At 45.8% G+C, this 22,826-nt stretch overlaps 1 protein-coding gene across 1 annotated transcript in view; it reads left to right on the plus strand.

The window, feature by feature from the left end:
- Positions 1-22,826, plus strand: part of LOC310770736 (laminin subunit alpha-5-like) — a gene marked incomplete at both ends in the record, with an annotated part of 130,019 nt that overhangs the window by 99,754 nt on the left and 7,439 nt on the right. The window contains 14 exons of the mRNA XM_083663454.1: positions 6,778-6,878; positions 8,768-8,951; positions 9,968-10,108; positions 10,247-10,398; positions 10,706-10,816; positions 11,519-11,630; positions 13,355-13,528; positions 13,832-14,028; positions 14,868-14,984; positions 16,477-16,631; positions 17,835-17,964; positions 18,170-18,272; positions 20,856-20,969; positions 21,916-22,098. Coding sequence (XP_083519580.1) covers positions 6,778-6,878; positions 8,768-8,951; positions 9,968-10,108; positions 10,247-10,398; positions 10,706-10,816; positions 11,519-11,630; positions 13,355-13,528; positions 13,832-14,028; positions 14,868-14,984; positions 16,477-16,631; positions 17,835-17,964; positions 18,170-18,272; positions 20,856-20,969; positions 21,916-22,098 — 1,974 coding nt within the window. The remainder of the gene's footprint in view (positions 1-6,777; positions 6,879-8,767; positions 8,952-9,967; positions 10,109-10,246; positions 10,399-10,705; positions 10,817-11,518; positions 11,631-13,354; positions 13,529-13,831; positions 14,029-14,867; positions 14,985-16,476; positions 16,632-17,834; positions 17,965-18,169; positions 18,273-20,855; positions 20,970-21,915; positions 22,099-22,826) is intronic.

Raw genomic sequence — 22,826 nt, forward strand, 5'->3', positions numbered from 1 at the left:
TATTAACCCATCCACCACCCCCCCACTTTGGAGGACATACTTTGTTTTTACATTACATTATTATATTACATTTTGATTTGACAAATAAGTACATACAAGTGTAAAAAATCAACAGTGGTTTTATTAATTGATCGTGGTGGGGCACTCCGTGCGCTCAGTGGGGGAACAGGCGGGCAGGCAGAGGATCCTGGGAACACACAGGGAAAAATGGATCAGGTTGGCAGGCAAAACAGGCAGTCAGGAATATTCACAAAAAGGTGCTACTGAGTTTAGATAAATTCTTTACGATGCTCAACTGGCTGGGTTACAAACCTGTGAATGGCAAAATGTTCCAGCAAGGACTGACAGGCCGAGGCAGTATTTGTAGGCCAGTGGTGATTGGTGGAGATGAGTAGCAGGTGGTTGAACGCTGATGCTGGCCAGGTGTGTGGAGCCTGTGGAGTCTAAAAAGTGGAAAAACGAGCACACTCGGAAAGTGAAACGGGTCCGATGCAAGGCACAAGCACACAATCAATACGAAGAACAAGCCAGCACACAAGATGTATTTTTTCTCATTTAATTTACCTCAGTCCGGGGTACAGCACAAACAAGTTTCGGCGCTAGGCCTTCATCAGTGTAGTGTCTGTACCCCGGACTGAGGTAAATGAAATGAGAAAAAGGACATCTTGTGTGCTGGCTTGTTCTTCGTATTGAGCCTTTGGAGTCACAAGTGGAGTTGGGACACCATTTGTTGGATCGACTTCAAACCAGTGTCGAATGTTGTGCCATTCGGCATAGCGCCACCTACTGGAAAACAAGGAAAAACACAAGTATATGGCTAATCAACAACAAATCAATGGGTTATTATCTGGGCAAGGTCATGGGAAGGTTGTACACTCCTGGAACCACCTGGGAAGGCTTTCCCTGAAAATAGATGCAAGGCCATAACTGTAGTGGCTATTCGTCCTCAATCAATAAAAAATAAAAAAGATAAATCAAAGGCCACTGTATGCCTTGAGACTGGCAAAAAAACAAACAATACAAACATACACAGACAGAAAAACATCTTTGAACATCTGGGATCTCTGGATCAACCTGGAAAATAGAAAAAAACGTCAGAATCAAAGCTCTGAAAGAACATTTTGGGGAACTTTTTTTTTGTTTTTTTGTTTTTTTTTGAACAAACTAAATACAGTTATATACAGACTGTTGACCACAGCAGAGGTGGAACTAAGTTTGGCAGCTAAGTCTAAGTCCTAGAATTAGCCTAGCCATCGCAGGTCGGTTCCATATGACATTCTTAATAACTACACCACCAGTACCATACGGCAATACCCAATGACTAAGGCTGTGACTAGCCCCACTGGCACCGTTAAGGGTATTCTCAGTGCCATCGGTTCCGTATGGTATTCTTAAAAATACCACCAATACCATATAGACCCTCCTCGATGACTCTATAGACAACAATAAAATTAGGTCAATTCACTATTCACTAACCACAGTCTATGTTTTACAAGATCATCAGAGTGCATCTGATACTGCTGGCTTGAAATGGCCCGCTCAGCAGTTCATACATCTACTACACCAACACTGGAGATCTATACTACGAATCTAAGTTTATGACAAACGTAGTCATCTAAGAGGGGGCATTCATAAAGACGTCCATCCTCAAATGTTGTATATTCAATTAAGAGTGAATTACCTGTGACATCAGCAACTACAATACCTTCCTCCCATTGCTCTTTCCCTTGCTCATCTATGAGCATGTGCTTTACACGCCTACCTACCATGTCTGCAGCACTGACACAGACTATCACTACATTCCCCTCCTGGAAATCTCTCCATACATCCCACTGTCTGATCTGCTCATCCTCATCATATTGCATGGTAAATAACTGACTATCATTCAGTTCTATGCTGTCTATCACTGTGGCCCTATACCACGCTGTGGTGCCATCTTCTACAACTTTGTGTCTGACTAACTTTCCCACAAGCTGCTCTGCTGCACTGATTTTTGGGACCGCAACCTGTGGAAGCCCTCCTCTTTTCCTTCCTACATCCCGAACCCGCTCCTGCTGCTTCTCTGCCAGGTGAAGAAACCCTTCCTTAGCCTGAGTAACTACATCTGAGGGAGCACAACCATATTCTCTCTCTTCTTCACTGTCTTCTTCTACTGGTGTCTCCTCATGCAATACACTCTTCAGATTACTGATCAGAGTGTCCAAGGGTAATGGCTTCCTGTCCTTAGTCACATTTAAAATTCCATTCACATTCTTCACTCCCAGGACAACACGCCTGAATCTCAACTGAGCTGATACAGCTTGCAGTTGCATCCTCTCATCAAAAGCCTGCAGCTGGTCATCTACCTCTTCAACTGTTGTCCACAAGCCCCCATATTTACACATCTCAACTGTGAGTTTTTGCTTCTCTACAACACCCTTAACATCTCTCTCTAGCCGTTTCTTCCTAGTCTCTAGCAGCACCCTAACTCTCTCTTCTCTGATAGCCTGGGCTCTCTCAGAAAATGTGGCTCTTTGCTCTTTCACAGATCGTCTGGCTACAGACATTACCTGTGCTTTCCTATCACTATCTAAATGCGACAACCAATCCCAGGACCTGTTCTGCTTAAAAAGCATAATTCCCTCCAATGTAATTGTATCTGCCCTAGTCTTCTCCCTAAGCAGCCTATCAAGCATGCCAAAATCACGCTCTGAGCTGGCATTCGTTTTTGGTGCACCTGCTACCTGTGCCTGGAGATCCTGGGTTACAGAAGAGTAACGGCCGTGCTGCAGATGGTCAGCTAACATGCACCTGCATACCCTGACAAGGCTGGCAAGAAGGATCTCTACTGCTTGCACAGTTAGAGCATCAAACTCTGCAGTGGTGTTCTGTACTAAACACTGAAGCACAGGGCTATCTGATACATCTATATCCTCAAACAGCTTCACCTCCCCTGTCACAAATGAGTGGCCATCTGCCTGCCACTCCTCAAGCTTCTTAACTAACTCCTGATACCTGTCATTCATGGCAAGTACATTCTCTCTCTCAGAAAGAGCAACCCACAGAGGATGGATTACCAATTTGTCAATCAGACCTAATGCCCTACAACCTGCAAGAAACTGAGGAACACCAAGGTCCTCATTCACAGCATGAACAAGCCTGTTCTCTGCCCTGTTGGCAGCTGTGAATGCACTAAGGTCATTACTGATGTAGTATAAACCAGCAGCATTGTGGAATGTGACATTTGCCCTATTGCCCTTCATCGTGGCAAGGGGAACACTGTCAGATCCATTCTTCTCCCTAAGAAATGTTCTGAAGTGAACCGGCTTGCCACTCTTTTCACATCCACGTTCCTGCACAAGTTTACACACAGTTCTGAGTAGTCTAAGAGTACCGCTCTGATGTCTAACCACATGTTCACTATCGTCTTCATCCTCGCCCTCATCTCCACCCACATTACTGGCTGTCTGTGTGCCCTGCTTGCTGCAGCTACCTACCTTATCAGTGCCAAACACCAGATTTTCCCATTTACACAGAGTGTTGTTTGCCTGATGTGCTAAATTGTCAATAAGATGCAAGCCACAAAATAATTCATTAACTACACAGAGACTTGCCCTCTGTTCCTCACTACACTCATCAAAACCATCTATGATATCTGGCAGAATATTGGCTCTATAGTCTTTCAGAATTTCATTAAACTTCTTCTGTGTGTTGGCTCTATCACTCATTAAATTCTTGATCTTGGAGAAGACTTGTTTCTCACAGTACTCAACATTCACCTGTCCCCCACCACTGCTGACAATATCCTGAATCATCTCCCTTACTGTTTCAAATGTGCACTGGGCAGTGCCGGATGCCTGCTCTCTTACGCCTAAATGTAGCCTACTGCCATCCGGCAGAAATACGCCTGCAGTGCCATATTTATGCCCGTGTTTAGTCGTGGCATCAGTACACAGTGTCAGTGTCGTGTTATTTTCTCTAAGAATGGTCTCCTGCACATGTTGCATTGCCACCTGTCTTGCCTCCGTGATCATATATTTACAAAAGGTGGTACCTGGCAACTTCCCTACCTCTATACCAGCCATCTTCTCTAGTACGATTCTGACCACCTCTGTGGCTTTATTGGCACTTACCCCTTCACTAGTCACTAAATCCATGTACACTTCCCTAACGGCATCAGTATACTTGCCATGTTCGAAGGTGCTGATACGACTCTGGGCTACAAGCCTGTCTAATTCTGCACTTGCAGCAAGATGCTCACCCTTCCAAAAGTCTACCTCCTTGTTTAAAACTTGTACCTGCTCCAGTAAATCAGTAACTGTATGACGGCTCTGTTCTGCCTTCCTTTTATAGTAACTACAACTGACAGATTCCTTTCTCTTCTCTGCTTTCATTTTTTCCATATCCTCACGAAGGTCTTGAATCCTGCTTGCTGCCTGCACTATTGCATTTACTATGCCTTTTTCCCTCCGTCTCAGTTCTTCTTTGTCTCGCTGCACTTTCTGCAACTTATTCTCCTTCCGCTTCAGCTTCTTATAAAAGTTCCTTGGCTGCTGCTGAGAGAGTCTCTCACTACACTTAGCCAACTTGGACTGTAGGCGTCTAATTTTAACTTCAGCCTCATACAGTTTTGAGTTTGTGGCTTTCTTTTCTCTATCTAACCTGTCCTTCTCAATACAAATAAGATCAAACTCTATCTTGAGCCTGTTTGTATCTGCTATCTCTCTATTCAGATCTCCTACAATCTCAGTGACATCCCTAACGCAATGAGCAGCATCATCAGTGCTGGTACTGTCTGTACTTATCTGGCGAGATGGTGGGTCTGATGACATGAGACTACTTACCTGGACAGACGCTGCGTCTGATGGTGTGAGACTAGTACTTACCTGGGGAGATGGGCCTGATGATGTGACACTAGTACCTGACTGACCTGCTACACCGTGTGCTTTTGGAAGCTTAAATACTGCCCTGCCAAACATCTCCTTGTCACTACCATGCATCTTCCTGTGGTCCTTGTGAGCCCGAAGCAAATATTTCCTAATATTCCTTTCAAGTAGGCTACGATAACCTTCACCATGTCCCCGAGTGTCAAAGCTGAAGTTGTATAGCAGAATGTTAACTAAGCTACGCTCATTGTTTGGCACAACCATCACTTTGACATACTTCTCTATCTCAAACATTACATTGTTGGTTAACAAGTTATGATCCAACTTCTCTGCTCTGTCAACAGTGCACTCAAAGCCTACACCCAGCTTGTCACATTCCCTGAACTCCGTACTACCACCCGTTTTTCCAAGTTTGCTGCAGCTCATCTTGTCGGCCTGTTCTCCTTGGGTCTCTAATAGAAATAGGAAATACAAAATTAAATAAATACAATAATAAAGAAACAATAAAATATAATAAGGTTGAATATATTTTGAGATTTTGTCTCTCAGATGCAAATCTGAGAATATTTTTATTGATACAATTTTGTTCAGAATTCCATCTATATTTGGCTGAGAGAGAATCCTGGAAACATCTCAAGGACCACTGTTGGTCCCCGGACCTCACGTTGAGAAACACTGCAAATTACAATCGTGGACGTGCAGAGAGAGAGAGAGAGAGAGAGAGAGAGAGAGAGAGAGAGAGAGAGAGAGAGAGAGAGAGAGAGAGAGAGAGAACGTTGTTTGCACCGCGGCCTACAGCAGCTAAGCTGCTAGCGCGTGAGCTAATTACCAAGACAAAGCAGAAAAACAGGGGGTGGTTTTTACACGGCGCACTGCACATTTTGACACGAATAACAAAAAACCCCCAAACGAAAAACGAAAACTGACTCCACAGCGTTCAAGAGAACAAGTTGGCGGACAATTTCATGTCTTTACCTCTCTGGTTCCTCAAAGTTGAAGTTAGTGGCGAGGCGAATGAAGGGAAATGACGCGATTTTCGTAGGTATAACCCAAACAAATCAAAAGGAACCATTCACCATGACGTGTACACAGGGGTTGGCTATAATTTAAGTGACAGACCAAAGGACAAATCAAAAAATCCAGTTGGGAATCCACTCTTAAAGGCGAGGAGTGACGATTTTTTGTTGTGCCGTTTTTATTCCAGCAGGCTGAAACGCTGCATTTGCTCCTCTAAACAGAGCTTGATTTAATTTATTATTTCGGCCTTTTTCAAAATTATTTTTTCATTTTGTAGTAGTGATGGTGCATATTTATCGATACAACCCGTGTTTTTATTTAAACATGACCCGAAAGTATGTTTAATACTAGATTGAAATGAGCCCAGAATGCAGAAATCTCCCATAGTGATTACATTACAGCGTGGTTAGAGCGGTGGGTTTGTCCTGCCTACTTTGACATGCAGACTGGAGGAGGCGGGGATCGAACCACCGACCTCTTTTATCCAAAGCGATTAGTGGACGACCCACTCTACCTCCTGAGATAAATTACCCCCATTATATGTCACTTTAAAGGACTGCACTTTAACATTTTGTGATTGTCTTGACTATTTTTCTCTATATATGCAGCTTTATCTTCTCCTATGGATGTGATCCATCCAAAGTGAATCTCCAATCTTGAATCTTGAATCCTGAATCTTAACAGTGATTAAATCAAGATTATGCTACAAAACTAAGCAGATTATCAAAAATAGATTATTTTATTGGACCTTGTGTCTGTCAATAAAGTGATGATGATGATGATGATGATGATGATGATGATATGAACAGATAAAAACTGTTTATTTACATAGATTAACAGATTTTAAAAAATTAAGAAGCTGTCTGATTATTTGTTTTATTTTTGTTTTACCCAGAATGCAACTGCTCTCCATGTGGCACTGAGTCATGTGACCCTCAGACCGGGCAGTGTCACTGTAAACCAGGAGTCACCGGGTCTCTGTGTGACCGCTGCGAGGTGATGGTTGTGTGTGTGTGTGTGTGTGTGTGTGTGTGTGTGTCTCTGTATTAACTATGTAAGTGGGCTGACTATTGGTGCATTCACAAAATATTGACACAATGATATTTGTGATACATAAATAATCATCAGTAATGTGGATATAATGACTAAGTGGCTAAAGGCAAATAATAGAACAGCTAGAACAGTCATCACAACCAAAAAAAAACAGGAAAAGACAATGCTTAATAGAGACAGTCCGCATGTCTGGGAACGCCCATACAGGCTCTAGGAACGCCCACAATAGACGCTGGGTTAGCCTGGGGGCGTGGTCAGGGTGGGGTAAATTCCCCCGTTCTATCCATTCAGCAAAGTTAGAATTTAGCTGATAGCCCAGCCCAGGCAGACACGATGGGGGATTTAACCACCGCAGTAAACGCACATCTGAGCAGACGTCTTGTGTTCTGCTCTAGAACCCCCAAACCTGTAGTTTAGAGCCGCAGCACCGTCTTTTGGTGAGTCAGCCCATGAGATATATGGGCGGTTTTACCCCACTAGCCGTTTAACATTTTGTGGCCATTCCCAGACATGCGGACTGTCTCTATACTGTATCACCTTATTACCATATCCAAAATCTTAAGACGATATCTATTCTCAGATCACGATATAGATATAATATCCATATATTGCCCAGCACGACTGTGAAGTATCCACACTGCTCCAGCTTCTACTGCCTCTATTTTTTTCTCTCGTTTTCTTTCGTTGCTCCACCCCCTCTGCCGATCTGGGGAGAGTTGTAGACTAGCACATGCTTCCTCCGATACACGCTTCCTCGCCAGCCGCTTCTTTACACCTGACAGCGAGGAGTTTCACTGGCAGGACGTAGTGCGTGGGAGGATGACGCGATTCCCACCAGTTCCTTTCCGCACCGAACAGGCACCCGACCGACCAGAGGAGGCGCTAGTGCAGTGACCAGGCCTCATACCCCACTGGCTTCCCACCCGCAGGCACGGTCAATTGAACGTCTGACCAAGCCGGAAGTACCGCTGCCGGGAATTGAACCCGGGTCTCCGCGGTGGTATTCACCTTATTCACCACGCCCACTTTTTCTCTCTTGCGCGTTAGACGCAATTGTATTTGTTCTTCCGGTTCTGCGCTAGTTGGCGGCCAATTTCAAAACAAAACGTCACTATGAATGAAGTTTGGCAACATTCAGAATTAAGCTACACTGCGGCCAACTTCAGTTACATGTTCATAACGTTACTGCTGCGAGGAGCCGATGGCTGTACCCGGTCGGCATTTAACGTTAGTTACAAAAGCACGTCGACAGTGTTTTGTCACTGCCAGTAGCCTACAGCAGGTTGACAGATACTAGCTAGTCCGACCGGTCACAAAGCCAGCGCTCTCAGTCCTCGCTGCTCGTTAAATATTTCCAAATAGGCGTTATTCTGATAAACTGCTCTCATATTTGGAATGTTACGTTCTCATCCGAACAAATATTAAAACTTTAAAACAGTTTGTTTTTTTGCTTGAAAAGTGGTCAGGAGCAGAGCCGTATAGATAGAAGAGTCACGACATCTCCATTCACTCCAATGGACCAGTTTTTTACTCTCAAGAGTTCCAGGAAGTAAGCTCCTGGATTAAGCAGCGCTGTCGACTGAGTTGCAGCAAAATGGACAGTTTGTGTTGTACTTTGAAAGAGTTTTTTGTTCAATCAAATTGTACATTATCAGCTTTATTTTAGCATGCAAAAGTAGCGCGAGACCCATTCCTGGCTGTTCATTGGCTAATGAGTCTCGTATTTTGGTCCTCCGCTGACGGCACTCTCTCTCTAGAGGACATTAGTCAGGGGGGCTCGTACGGGTTTGGCTCCTCCTCCCTCTAATCACATGATGTGTTGTGTTGGTCAGGGGGGCTCGTACGGGTTTGGCTCGTGCTCTGGCTGTCAGCAGTGTGACTGTAACGCCTCGGCGGCGCTGACCCGGCCCTGTGACCCGCAGAGTGGACAGTGCTCCTGTCGGCCCGGAGTCAACGGGCCAAACTGCAAACAGTGTGCCCCGGGCTACTGGGACTACGGACCTGACGGCTGCAAGAGTGAGGGAACGCATGACACGGACACGGACACACACACACACACACACACACACACACACACACACAAACACATTCACATGCACGCATGCACACACACACACACACACACATACACACACACACACGCACACGCACACACAAACACATTCACATGCACGCATGCACACACACACACACACACACTCTTTCTCACACACACACACACGCACACACATGCACGCGCACACACACACACACACACACACACACTCACATGCACGCATGCACACGGACACACACAAACAAACAAACACACACTCACTTTCTACATCTTCTACATCACTTTCTCAGAATAATTTTTGATAGACTTGCTTTTAAAGAGCATGGTGCAGGTTAAAAAAAATCTGAATTGACATTTTGGGCTCATGATTACAGTGAAAACACTCCAAAAAGACAAAGACATAAAACCACTCAGAAATCCTCATATTTTGGGCTGAAAAATGTGACTGTCACCTAAAGGTGACTATTTTGCATCCCTGTGACATCACAAAAGGTAGTTCCATGAAATGGACCAGTGCCCCCTGCTGGTTACAAAAACTAGTCTAAACGCAGCTATGTGTGATTGTTTTTTTCCCCCAAATCCCATTGCTATATATATACCCCTTCCACATATTAATGCAATGTGGTCTCCAACCTGCACCATGCCCTTTAAGTAAGTAAGTAAATGTTATTTATACAGCGCTTTTCACAGACAAAAGTCACAAAGTGCTTTACATGTGCATATATAGACATTAAAAATATAGTAAGATAAGCTTTCAAAGTTCCTTCAAAAGTTTTGCCACTTTTTTTTCATCTGTGAATTGTCTATTTTTGAATTGGTGACACTAACCAGTTTACTTGAAATCAGCCCAATTAATGCCCATATATTTCTGTGTGTGTGTGTGTGTGTGTGTGTGCGTGTGTGTGTGTGTGTGTGTGTGTGTGTGTGTGTGTGTGTGCGTGTGCGTGTGCGTGTGCGTGTGCGTGTGTGTGTCCAGAGTGTGAGTGTAAGGCCGGGCGCTGTGACCCGCGGTCAGGAGAGTGTCGCTGTGCTGACGGCATGACGGGGAAGCAGTGTGACACCTGCTCACACAGATACAGTGTGCCCATCCTGCACGGCCACAACATGCACTGTGAACGTGAGCCACATACACACACGTGCACGCACACACGCACGCACACATACGCACGCACACACACACACACACACACACACACACACACACACACACACACACTGACATCAATCAGGAGGTGTCTCTCTCTCTCTCTCGCAGCCTGTGACAGCTGTGTCATCGTCCTATTGGAGGATCTGGACAACATGAACGACAACTTCCGCTCAGTAGCCAATCAGCTGAGGAACCTGAACGCCAGCTCCATCGCCTGGGCCCAGCTGCACAGCCTCAACAAGTCTATGGAGGATATCGCTGTGAGCGCGCACACACACATGCACGTGCACACGCACGCACACACACACACACACACACACAGACACGCACACAGACACACACACACACACACAGACACGCATGCACGCGCACAGACACACACACACACACACACACACACACACACACATACAGACAGACACACACCACTGTACACATCTAAGTGACTAAGAAATGGCTGTGGAGCAGAATTGTATATTTAGTGTGACTCCCACTGGCCAAAGTCTGTCCATCTACAGCCATATTATAGACATTTGTTTTAATAAACTCATTTTCCCATAATTCCAGAGGGCCATAGATAACTACAACAGCACGCTGGATGACAGCAGGCGTCGGGCCGACATGGTCGAGGCCGAGATCATGAACACCAACGCCGACATCAACGAACTGGAGAACAAGGTCAGCTTCCTGATAACTCATTGAGTTTAGCGTTCTATCTCTATAGCATGACACACGCTAGCATCTGTTGCTAGAGCTAGAGTATCAGCCTCCTTGCTAGAGCCAGACCCCAGGCCGGAGGGTCCGGGTTCGATTCCCAGCTGCGGGGGACTAGACAATGTGGGTCACATTAGTTCAACACTATCCTAACACTGAACCTTTACTTGAAACGGCTTCACTTTTTACTCTTTTTTTTTATTATACAACATCATGCTTCTTTTTCGAATATACGAGGACAGAAAGGTGAGAAAGGAAAGGTAATTTCAGCTACTCTTGGAGGCTGGTGTTAAAGGTGTTTAGGCTCTAAACATGTCTGAAAAAACCAACACGTTTCAGCAGAAAGCCTTCATTAGGTGTCATTACTTTCTTCTCAAATGTGTTGTTTTTTTAATCTACAAATAAATAATTTTTTTAGAACATCCAACATAGCTGAATGTGTTGTTCCTTTCCTCTCTGTGTTTTTCTACTTCCTGCACTTTGTTGTTAAGTCGAGGTTGTGACAGTTTTGTTTTTCTCGGCAGAGAAACATTCCGTTTTGACTCCGTTCCAAAACGACCTTACTACTCTTGGGTTTGGTTTCCGTTGGGTTTTGAACCAGTAACCGTTCGTCACAAACTCTGTTTTTTCCACTGAGACTTAAGAGAGCTGCTCTCGTGTTTCCAGGCGGTAGCGACGAGCGACCGGGCCAATAACCTGGAGGACACTACCAGCGGCACCCACCAGAGGGCGCAAGACCTGCTGGCCTTCATCACCAACATGACCATGGATATCAACGGTAGGAGACGGGACAGTCATCAATGCAGCAGTCCGCAGTATTATCAATATCATCAGTTGTTAGAATCGTCGGTTGAACAGAGGCTGGGATGGAAGCCTTTTGGACAACTTCGCTAGTCTTTGAAATCTATGATCAAACTGAACTTAGTTTGGACAGGAACTATTTTCTCTCAAAGAGGCACTACATTCTAATCTAGGAGGAGGCAGGACGTGCAGAGTTTAGCCTGGTAAACCATCCAGTCACGTGAACTCACATTCTGATTAATTCTGCGAGACCGTCTGGCCTCCAGCCCCGGGTGGGCGCTTTCAGATTTTACAAAGGGCACTAGCCAATCAGGGACCTGCCTCATAGTTGACATCGTAATGGGCCAATCAGGAACGCCGCTGGCAAAACAGTAATGGCTGCCTCGTGCAAAAAAAGTCAACGTTCGTTTAAACAGCCATAAAAGTGCAGTTATTGCGGAAATAGACTCAATAACAACAATTAAGAAAGTACAGGAGTATGAAACAGCGGAGTTTCTCTGCAGAAAATATGTTTTCGCCGTTCTCCCGAGTGGATTTGGATTTGACTGGATCCAATGCTGATTGGCTGAAGGAGTTGTCTGTCAAGGCAAGTGCTTCCACCCGCTGCAATGTGCACAACGCAGAGTCCAGATAGATCCACGAAACGAACAGAATGTGAGTTCACAGATCCGGATGGTTTGAACCAGGCTAGGCGAAGTCAGTAGCATCTAGTGAAGTTGTGGTTGCTACTAAAAGAAGTAGGGCTGTCAGCGTTAACGTGTTAATCGCGATGCGATTAAGGGCCCACCATAACGCGTTCTTTTTTTTTTATCGCGTTAATCGCATGCCGCTATTTTGTCCCTTCGTCGCACCCGTACTTGTACTCAAGCCGTTCGGTTTCCTGTCTCCTGCTTGTGCAGGCAGGCATGGAAGAGAACGACAGCAATACGCTTTTAAATGGCTCATTTTACTTTAAAAAACTCCCCAAATGGCACAGTGGATAAGTCGAGAGCCGTAGTTTGCACCTTGTGTAAAACGGAATTAAAATATCACCGAAGTACATCGAGTTTGAGGTGAGCGATCAGCTAAAAAGTAGCTAGCGGCCAGCTAGTAGCCAGCTAGCAGCCAGCTAGACTCATCGCTCATTCTTCCTTCAGAGTCTCGGATGCGCGGGTCCTCTAACCCCTGGGAGGTCGGCTCCAATGGCTTCACGCGATATACACGTTATCAATATACACAGTTTCCAATCGGCTGTGTCATTTTGGGTTTCGACTGCTCCAAAGCGCCGCCGCCGGAAGTATCGGCTCTAGATATATTTTGTAGACATTGTTACCTCCTGTCTACATTCCACACCTGATGCACTGACTGTTTGTTTGACTGACTGATCATCATGTGTTCCCTGTTCCTCAGACCTCCTGTGATGAACTGACTGTTTGTTTGACTGACTGATCATCATGTGTTCCCTGGTCCTCAGACCTCCTGTGATGCACTGACTGTTTGTTTGACTGATCATCATGTGTTCCCTGTTCCTCAGACCTCCTGTGATGCACTGACTGTTTGTTTGACTGACTGATCATCATGTGTTCCCTGGTCCTCAGACCTCCTGTGATGCACTGACTGTTTGTTTGACTGACTGATCATCATGTGTTCCCTGTTCCTCAGACCTCCTGTGATGAACTGACTGTTTGACTGACTGATCATCATGTGTTCCCTGTTCCTCAGACCTCCTGGTGTCGGTGAACCGGTCGGGGCAGAACGAGACGGAGGTGGAGCAGGACGATGAGGAGAAGGAGAGGAAGATGAGGGAGGTGGAGGCCATGATGAGGGAGATGAGGTACAGGAGCTGTGTGGGACAGAAGAAGCTGGCCGACAAGGAGAAGACCGAGGCTGGGAAATGTTAGTGTACACACACACACGCACACACACATACACACACACACACACACACACACGCATGCAGGCACACACACGCACGCACGCACATGCACATACACGCACACACGCATGCAGGCACACACTCACACACACTTCTATATCTTTCTTTATCCTTTAAGACTTGAATATAAAAAACCCAAATAACATATCCCTCTCCCTCCCTCTCTCCCTCTCTCTCTCTCTCCCTCTCTCTCTCCCTCTCTCTCTCTCTCCCTCTCTCTCTCCCTCTCTCTCCCTCTCTCTCTCTCTCTCTCTCTCTCTCAGTGTTGGATCGTGTGAACAAGCAGCTGCGAGGTGGTCAGGTGGAAAACGAGGACTTGGCTGGGTCCATCAGAGAGCGTCTGTCTGGGTTCCACTCTGAGATGATGGACCTGAGAGACGCGCTGAACGAAGCCGTCAACAACACGGCCGCCGCCACCGAGACCAACAACGCCAACGACAAGGCCCTGGAGGAGAGCAAGGTGAGCCGTGAAGGGTCACCTGACGTAGACTTTCCTTCCTTCATTTGTTTATTCAGTTCATTCATTCCTTCCTTCCTTTCTTCTTTAATGACCTCCGGCAACGCATTCATGTAACAGCCCAACACTTTGTAGAAAGGCTGCTCATTATGCCAAGGAAGAACTTTCCACGCCCACTGGGTGGAGAGTTAACGGAGGTATGCAGTCTGCTGAGTGCCCTCTAGTTCATTATGGAATCATGTGTGCATTACGATATTCCCAACATTCATTATATATATTCGTATATCCATTCTCTATTGTGGAATCATGCACTGTGATATTCCCAACATTCGTTGTATATCTCTAAATGTGTTCATTATATATATCTCTAAATTCACTAAATCACATTCACTCATTCATGGATCCATTCATTAATTTTTCTCTTTTTTGCTCTTTTACTGCATCTATTTTAATAATTCTAGTATTATCCTGCTCAAAAATAGTTTAAAAACTGAAAATCCTTCCTGTATGGGAGGAGCATGTTCCTTTTTCTTCTGTTTCCCTGTATTGTTCTATGAAAACTTGTAAAAATAAAATAAAAAAAAAACAAATTGAAAATCCTCAAATCTCTCTCTCCCTCCCTCTCCTCTTTCTCTGTATCTCCCTCCCTCTCTCTCTCTCTCTCTCTCTCTGTTGTCTCTCTCTCTCTCTCTCTCTCTCTGTGTTGTCTCTCTCTCTCTCTCTCTCTCTCTCTCTGTGTTGTCTCTCTCTCTCTCTCTCTCTCTCTCTCTGTCTCTCTCTCTCTCTGTGTTGTCTCCCTCTCTCTCTCTCTCTCTCTCTCTCTCTCTCTCTCTCTCTCTCAGAGGAAGATGGATGAGTTGGTGTCCCAGCAGAAGCAGGTGGAGGACTTGCTGCAGATGGCTGAAGAGGACGTGGCTCAGGTCAACGAGATGCTGTCCATGCTGCACGACTCCAAAGAGGTGAGATCACACACACCCACACACACACACACACACACACACACACACACACACACACACACACACACACACACACATACACACACAAATCACAAATACATGGACGGCACAGGTGGATCAGTGGTTAGTACTGAACGGTTAGCAAGAAGGTCCCGGATTCAAACCCCGGGCCGTCCCAGGTCCTTTCTGTGTGGAGTTTGCATGTTCTCCCGTTGTTCATGAGGGTTTTCTCCGGGTGCTCCGGTTTCCTCCCACCATCAAAGACATGTATGTTAGGGTTAATACTCCTGTCAGTGCCCCTGACCAAGGTACTGGCAAAAGAACTGGAGTTGGTCCCCGGGCGCTGCACTGTGGCTGCCCACTGCTCCTAGTTCTAGGAAGGTTCCTAGGAGAGGATGGCTCAAATGCAGAGGATGAATTTCCCCATGGGGATAAATAAAGAATAGCTTAACTTAACTTAACTTGCACACACACACACACACACACACACACACACACACACACACACACGCATGCACGCACGCGCACGCACGCACACACACACACACACACACACACACACACACACACACACACACACACACACACACACACACTGTGAATGATCAGATAGACTTGTGAAGGCTTGACTGACCTTGCTAAGACCCAAATGCTTGAAACACAGCAGAGGCTGAAGCGCAGCAAGCTTCCTCTTGGCAGCCTTGTTAACCCATTGATACCTGATGCAGCATTTGTGTGTGTATCCCTTTAAGACCGCGAACCGCGTCACGCGGTTCGCGGTCTTAAAGGGATACACACACAAATGAGGGATATACACGCAAATGCTGCATCAGGTATCAATGGGTTAACAGATTAGACCGTTCAGTCTATTTTTGAGCGAGCCAGGCAGGAAGTCAGTCCAAGTTGTGACCGGCGCGGAGAAAAACAGAGTGCGTCTGGTGTGAACAGCCAGGCTCCTGCTTGAGCTGGACACTTGGTGGCGCTGGTGTGTTACCATGAGGAAATATTCACATATCCTCATTTGAGCACAATGGAAGTGAGTGCAGGTCATACGCAAAAATGTCGGCAAAAAAGTCAGCACAAATCCTGCACACACGTCGGCCAATATTCGATAGTATCACGATATTTCCACGATATTGGCAGTATCGGTCAACATTGGCAAAAAGCTAAAATAGAAAAAGTTATTTATAGGGTATTTAAACACGGCATATCACACAAAATGATCGTAATATTTCTATTGTGGTTTAATCTCCCTCTCTCTCTCCCTCCCTCTCTCTCTCTCCCTTCCTCCCTCTCTCTCTCTCTCCCTCCCCCTCTCTCCCTTCCTCTCTCTCTCCCTCCTCTCTCTCGCTCCCTTCCTCTCTCTCTCCCTTCCTCTCTCTCTCTCTCTCTCTCTCTCTCTCTCCCTTCCTCCCTCTCTCTCTCTCTCTCCCTTCGACCCTCTCACTCTCTCTCCCTCCCTCCCTCTCTCTCTCTCTCTCTCTCCTGTCAGGACTACGAGCGTCTGTCGGCTCAGCTGGACGGAGCTAAGATGCCTCTGGCAGAGAAGGTCCAGAACTTTGCGTCGGCTGAGTCTAAGCTCCCCCTGGTGGAGGAGGCAGAGAGGCACGCCGAGATGCTGGAGGCTCTGTCCAAGAACCTCAGCAGGTGAGAGACACCAGAAGGTTCTCCCTTAGCTGAAGTCTGTTAATGGGGGACGAGGAGGCAGAGAAAGACACAGAGGTTCTGCACACTATGAACTCCCACTAGGTAGGAAATGTAAGAATTCAGTTAAGATAAGATAAGATGGCACTTTACTGAGCCACTTGAGGGAATTCAGGTGCCACAGCAGCAACTGCTGGCCAAAGAAGTAAAGTATGTTAAGTACAAGTTAATAACGGAAATATCTACAAAGATATTGTAGAAGAAACATTCCACACATATATTCCTCAGGTACACAGTATCCCTGTGCATGACTCAAAGGTCCAGAGTTCATTTTAACATCGGTAAATCATTAACACATTGATTTGCATAGTTACCAACATGAACAAATGCAGGAATCAACAGGGCTGATGGGAAATGTAGTCTTAATGTGGAGAAACTAACAAAGCCCTGCTCTCTCCTCCCACACATCCCTCCCTCCTCCCTTCTCCTGCTCTCTCCTCTTCCCTCCTTCCCCACCTCCTCCCCTTCCCTGCTCTCTCCTCCCCCACATTTCCCATTCCCTCCCAGACAGACACCCATTCTACCCTAAAGCATGGCACCCATTCTATTCTATATTTTCTATATTTCTCTATCATATGATTGTTCAATGTGTTATTATTACTACTGTAATTGCTACTGTTGTGTCAGCTAGATTTAGCGAGACATTTTCTGTGAAGCCCTCTGAGACATGCTTGTGAATTAGGGCTATACAAATAAACTTGACTTGACTTGAGACAGAGGAGACCAAACATCTCCACCATGGACTTATTTCATAATGGTAATTATACCAAGACATCGCAATCAAAACTGACAATGATGTAATTATTGATGTTTAAAAATGCTACATGTATCCTTTCTGCTTTCTGTTGAGACAAATGAATAGAGAAACACAGTCCATTAGATATTATTAGCAACACAATCATTATGTGTCAATCAATAAGAATGACTACATAGTAAGAACTAGTTGAAAGGCATATTGGTGTGGATGGATTTGATCATATTTGTTACACACACTGAAAGCTCTGCGCTCTGAATTCTGTTCTCCGATTGGCCTGTTCATCGATCTGTGATATCAGTAGTGATAGATTTTACTTGGTTGCTGATTTAAATTCATTGATTTCACTTCACTGTATTGTATTTGGCGTCTGATTGTCTGTCCGTCCACAGTCTGATCTCAGGAACCAAGCTGGACGGCTTTGTGGACGCGTCGCGCTCCTACGCTAAAATCATCAACGGCGTTAAAGAGGCGGAGGAGGCTGCCAACATGGCCGACAAGGCTGCCATGGATGCGCTGGAGGTACAGGATACACACACACACACATACAGTACATACATGCACACGCATACGCGTACATATTATGCAGAGATATTTACAAGATAGCTGTTGTAATTGTAATATTTGAGGAAAGTACAGCTTAAAATGAGTTAATTTGTAACGGTTTATAATAGTGTGTGTGTGTGTGCGTGTGCGTGCGTGCGTGCGTGCGTGTGTGTGTGTGCAGAAAATGAAGGACCAGAACCTTGGAGAGATAGCAGACTCTCTGAGGAACCACAGTCTGGAGCTGAAGGACGAAGCTGAAAAACTACATGACAAACTCAACAAGGGTACACGCACACACACACACACACACACACACACACACACGCATGCATGCAAACACACACGCACACACACCAGAGAGTTCCACAAGAGCCGGTCGTCGGACATTTCACCATCTGGCGGCTCTCTTGATCCGACTCGGAATTTTGACAAGTTGACATGTGCCAGATATGAAATGTGAAAAATACCAAAATTAAAGCCCCTTTGTATATTTTCAATGTGTATTGTATTGAGTTTGAATGAAAGCTTTTATTTTGAAAAATTCCGACCGGACGTCCAAATGATTCTCCTGGGCTGTAGTCTGAAAATGTATTGCTACGGTTTCCAGGTTGAACGTCATGTTTCCTTGCCTGTTTCAATGCACCACTATGTTCGCTGATAAATGTTTTGCTACGTTGTGCTATGTTTTCGGCCCGCTGACGCGACCCTGCAAAGCCACCATGTAACGCTAAACAAAACACTGTTGCCGATCTGCCTTTCAGACAGCGTTAGTTCCTAACGTTAAATTATCATTGACAGCATTGGACTGAAGAAGTTTGTTATTGTGAGAATTGGAGTTAATTTATTACTGCAAAGGTGGAGGAACTTTGAAAACATGCGCAATGCGGAGTTGTCTTTTATTGGACACGGACAGGTAAAACTTGCTAACACACACACGCTCAAACGTTTGCTGCAGTAACGTTAACGTTATTATTTTCGGTGTTTTTTCCCCCCTGACAGCGCGGGGGGTTGACGCTTTTTCCACGACCACATGTCACTAATTGTCATTTCCATCATAAAGATGCATGTCAGCAGAATAACGTTATTTGATGGAGAGAAAAAGTCTAGTGGAGTTTCACTATAGCGTCAACGCTAACGTTACTGAATGAGCTATAGGCAATCTGTAACGCAACATGATAACATTAACAAACAACTGTTGCTAGTGCAGTAACTAGTTGGGTACTAACTTTCTGGTTAGCATTAGATGTGTCAGCTGCTGCTAGTCTCTGAGTTAGTTGATAACAAGATGTTGATTTCATCTGTTACCTGACTCCATGATGGTTCTGTAATTCTGAGGAATATGTTTTAGATGTAACCGTGTGCAGTGGGATGTTTCCTCTTCACTTGATGCTGAACTGTAACACTAGTGTTAGGTGGTTAGCCTAGGCATGCTAGGTGTTGTCTCGAGTCCACCCCTGGGGATACACAGTGATCGAACCAGGCGTTTTGACGGTACGATTTTTTTTAAACTGACATATTTGTGTCGAGTCCACCCCTGGGGATACACAGTGATCGAACCAGGCGTTTTGACGGTACCATTTTTTTTAAACTGACATATTTGTGTCGAGTCCACCCCTGGGGATACACAGTGATCGAACCAGGCGTTTTGACGGTACGATTTTTTTTAAACTGACATATTTGTGTCGAGTCCACCCCTGGGGATACACAGTGATCGAACCAGGCGTTTTGACGGTACGATTTTTTTTAAACTGACATATTTGTGTCGAGTCCACCCCTGGGGATACACAGTGATCGAACCAGGCGTTTTGACGGTACGATTTTTTTTAAACTGACATATTTGTGTCGAGTCCACCCCTGGGGATACACAGTGATCGAACCAGGCGTTTTGACGGTACGATTTTTTTTAAACTGACATATTTGTGTCGAGTCCACCCCTGGGGATACACAGTGATCGAACCAGGCGTTTTGACGGTACGATTTTTTTTAAACTGACATATTTGTGTCGAGTCCACCCCTGGGGATACACTAACCCTAACCCTAACCCAACCCGTTGTCTGTTTAATCTTAATGTAAATGGTCCTCTAATCTGGTTTCAAGGGGCCAAAAATTTTGCCCGGCGCCGGCATTGTCCCGCCACGACTACTGGCTGCTCTGGTAAGATATCTGGCTGGTCAGAAGTTTGGGGAACTCTCTGACACACACACATCAACTTAATCTTTATTTTGACTTTTAGACTGTATAAAAGTATGGACTTAGCCAACGTGGTTTGTCGACTCCCCTTTTGAAGCCTCCAGTTTGGCACTTTGATCGCCGCCATCTTGGTTCTTTGGAGCCAGAAGCAGCTAGCCTGAGAGCTAGCTGCAGCAGCGCCGCCTGCAGACTCTACTTTATGGTCTGTTTGACTCTAAGTGGGACCATCATTGACTAAATGAACATCATGTTGTATTGAAGAAGACTTGAAAGTAGCGATTGAGACCATAAACAAAATGTCATGACTCAGGGCCATGCTCTTGCTCTGGTTCTGCCTCCACCGGTGATAGCCTAGCCGGAGGCATTATGGTTTCAGGTTGTCCGTCGGTCCGATGTTCGTTAACGCGATATCTCAGAAATGCCTTGACGGAATTTCGTCAAATTTGCCTCAAACGTCCACTTGGACCCAAGGATGAACTGATTAGATTTGGATGGTCAAAGTTCAAGGTACATTGATTCACCCATTCACAGGCATTTACATACCGATGGCGGCAAGCTGCCACGCAGGGTGCTGGCACAGCCATCGGGAGCATCCAACAAGGGAGTCAAAGTTGATTGAGTGTCCTCGTGTGTGATTGGTCCAGATACTTCAGTGGTGTCTTTTGCTCATTGGTCAGATCTGAAGCCACAGCTGGATGAAGCTAAGAGGCGATTGGACGAGGCCAAGAGCAAACAGGATGAGCTGAAGAAGGACCTGGAGACGGTCCAGAACAACCTCAACTTCACTTCAGGTACACACACACACACACACACACACACACACACACACACACATACACACACACACACACACACACACACACACACACACACACACACACACACAAACACAAACAGAAGCCTTTTTCAATGTATCCTTTAGTGAATCAGGTAGTAGTTAGATATCTTCGTAGAAATATATTTTTCAAGAGACCTGAGGGGGGGGGGCAATCAAAAAAAGCTATAGATGCTGCTTTCACAAATCTGACACGACTGCCATATCTCATTTATATTAATGTGTTCCATCTATCCACCCCTCTCTCCTCTCTCTCTGTCTCCCCTCCCTCTCTCTGTGTCTCTCTCCCTCCCTCTCTCCTCTCTCTCTGTCTCCCCTCCCTCTCTCTGTGTGTCTCTCTCCCTCTCCCTCCCTCTCTCCTCTCTCTCTCTCCCTCCCTCTCTCTCTGTGTCTCTCTCTCCCTCCCTCTCTCCCCTCTCTCTGTCTCCCCTCCCTCTCTCTCTGTGTCTCTCTCTCCCTCCCTCTCTCCCCTCTCTCTGTCTCCCCCTCTCTTCTCTTCCCCCCTCTCTCTCTCTGTCTCCCACTCCCTCTCTCTCCCTCTCTACTCTCTCCCCCTCTCCCTCCCTCGCTCCCCCTCCCTCTCTCCCCTCTCTCTGTCTCCGCCTCCCTCTCTCTTCCTCTCTACTATCTCCCTCTCTCCTCTCTCTGTCTCCCCTTCCTCTCTCTCCCGCTGTACTCTCTCCTGTCTCTCCCTGTCTCCCACTCCCTCTCTACTCTCTCTCTCCCTCTCTGTGGGTCTCTCTCCCCTCTCTCTCCTCTCTCGCTCTGTCTCCCCCTCCCTCTCTCTCCTTTCTCGCTCTGTCTCCCCCTCCCTCTCTCTCCTCTCTCCCTCTCTCTCCTCTCTCCCTCTCTACTCTCTCCCGCCCCCTCTCTCTGTCTCCCTCCCTCTCTCTCTCTCTCAGACCCGAGTGGGGAGATAGCCGAGGCAAAGCAAGCAGCGGAGCAGGCGAACAGCACGGCCGCCCAGGTCAGTGAGGCCCTGGGGCCCATCAAGAAGCAGCTCGACCAATGGCAGCAGAGCTACGGAGACGCCAACGCCACCAACGATGACATCAACAACGCCCTGATGGAGGCCAACAAGACTGGTAGGCTGTGTGTGTGTGTCTGTGTGTGTGTGTGTGTGTCTGTGTGTCTGTGTGTATTTGCCAATCTATCAACTAGGTGCCTGATTTATTCTTAATTTATTTAGTAATTGATTTAGTAATTGATTGATGCTCTGTCCACCTCGCTTGACCACCGAACTGTGCTCTCTCTCAGAGAGAGAGGGAGAGAGAGAAAGAGACTCTTTCTCTCTCTCCCTCTCTCTCTCGCTTGTGGAGTCGGGCCAACTTTGAATGTTAACAAACAGCAAGTTAGAAAAGTTCCATAATATACCTTTAAAATATGATGCAACACTGTTGCTGTTTTTTTAATCAGGAAGCCATTTATATCAAACAGACTTCAGGATCTTTTTCAACAGCAGTGTTCAACTGACTGTATGAGAAGCTGCAGGATTTTCACTTTTGACAGCTTTTTTTAATGTGTTGGCAAAAATGAAACAGTATGAAAGGTAAATCAAAGTAATGCCATTCTCAATTCAATAAGTAATTAATATTGAATTTCAAGAGCTGAAAAGGTAATGTGATATGTTACAAAAACGTAATTTGTTCACCCAAAACATTTCAAAGTAATGCATTACCTCCAACACTGCATGTAGCATCAAAATGACTGTAATAAATCTGTTGTGGTTTAATCTCTCTCTCTCTCTCTCCCTCTCTCTCCCTCTCTCTCTCTCCCTCCAACTCTCTCTCCCTCTCTCTCCCTCCAACTCTCT

The sequence above is a fragment of the Poromitra crassiceps genome, assembly GCF_964638095.1.
Source record: "Poromitra crassiceps genome assembly, contig: HAP1_SCAFFOLD_205, whole genome shotgun sequence".
Classification (NCBI taxonomy): Eukaryota; Metazoa; Chordata; class Actinopteri; order Beryciformes; family Melamphaidae; genus Poromitra; species Poromitra crassiceps.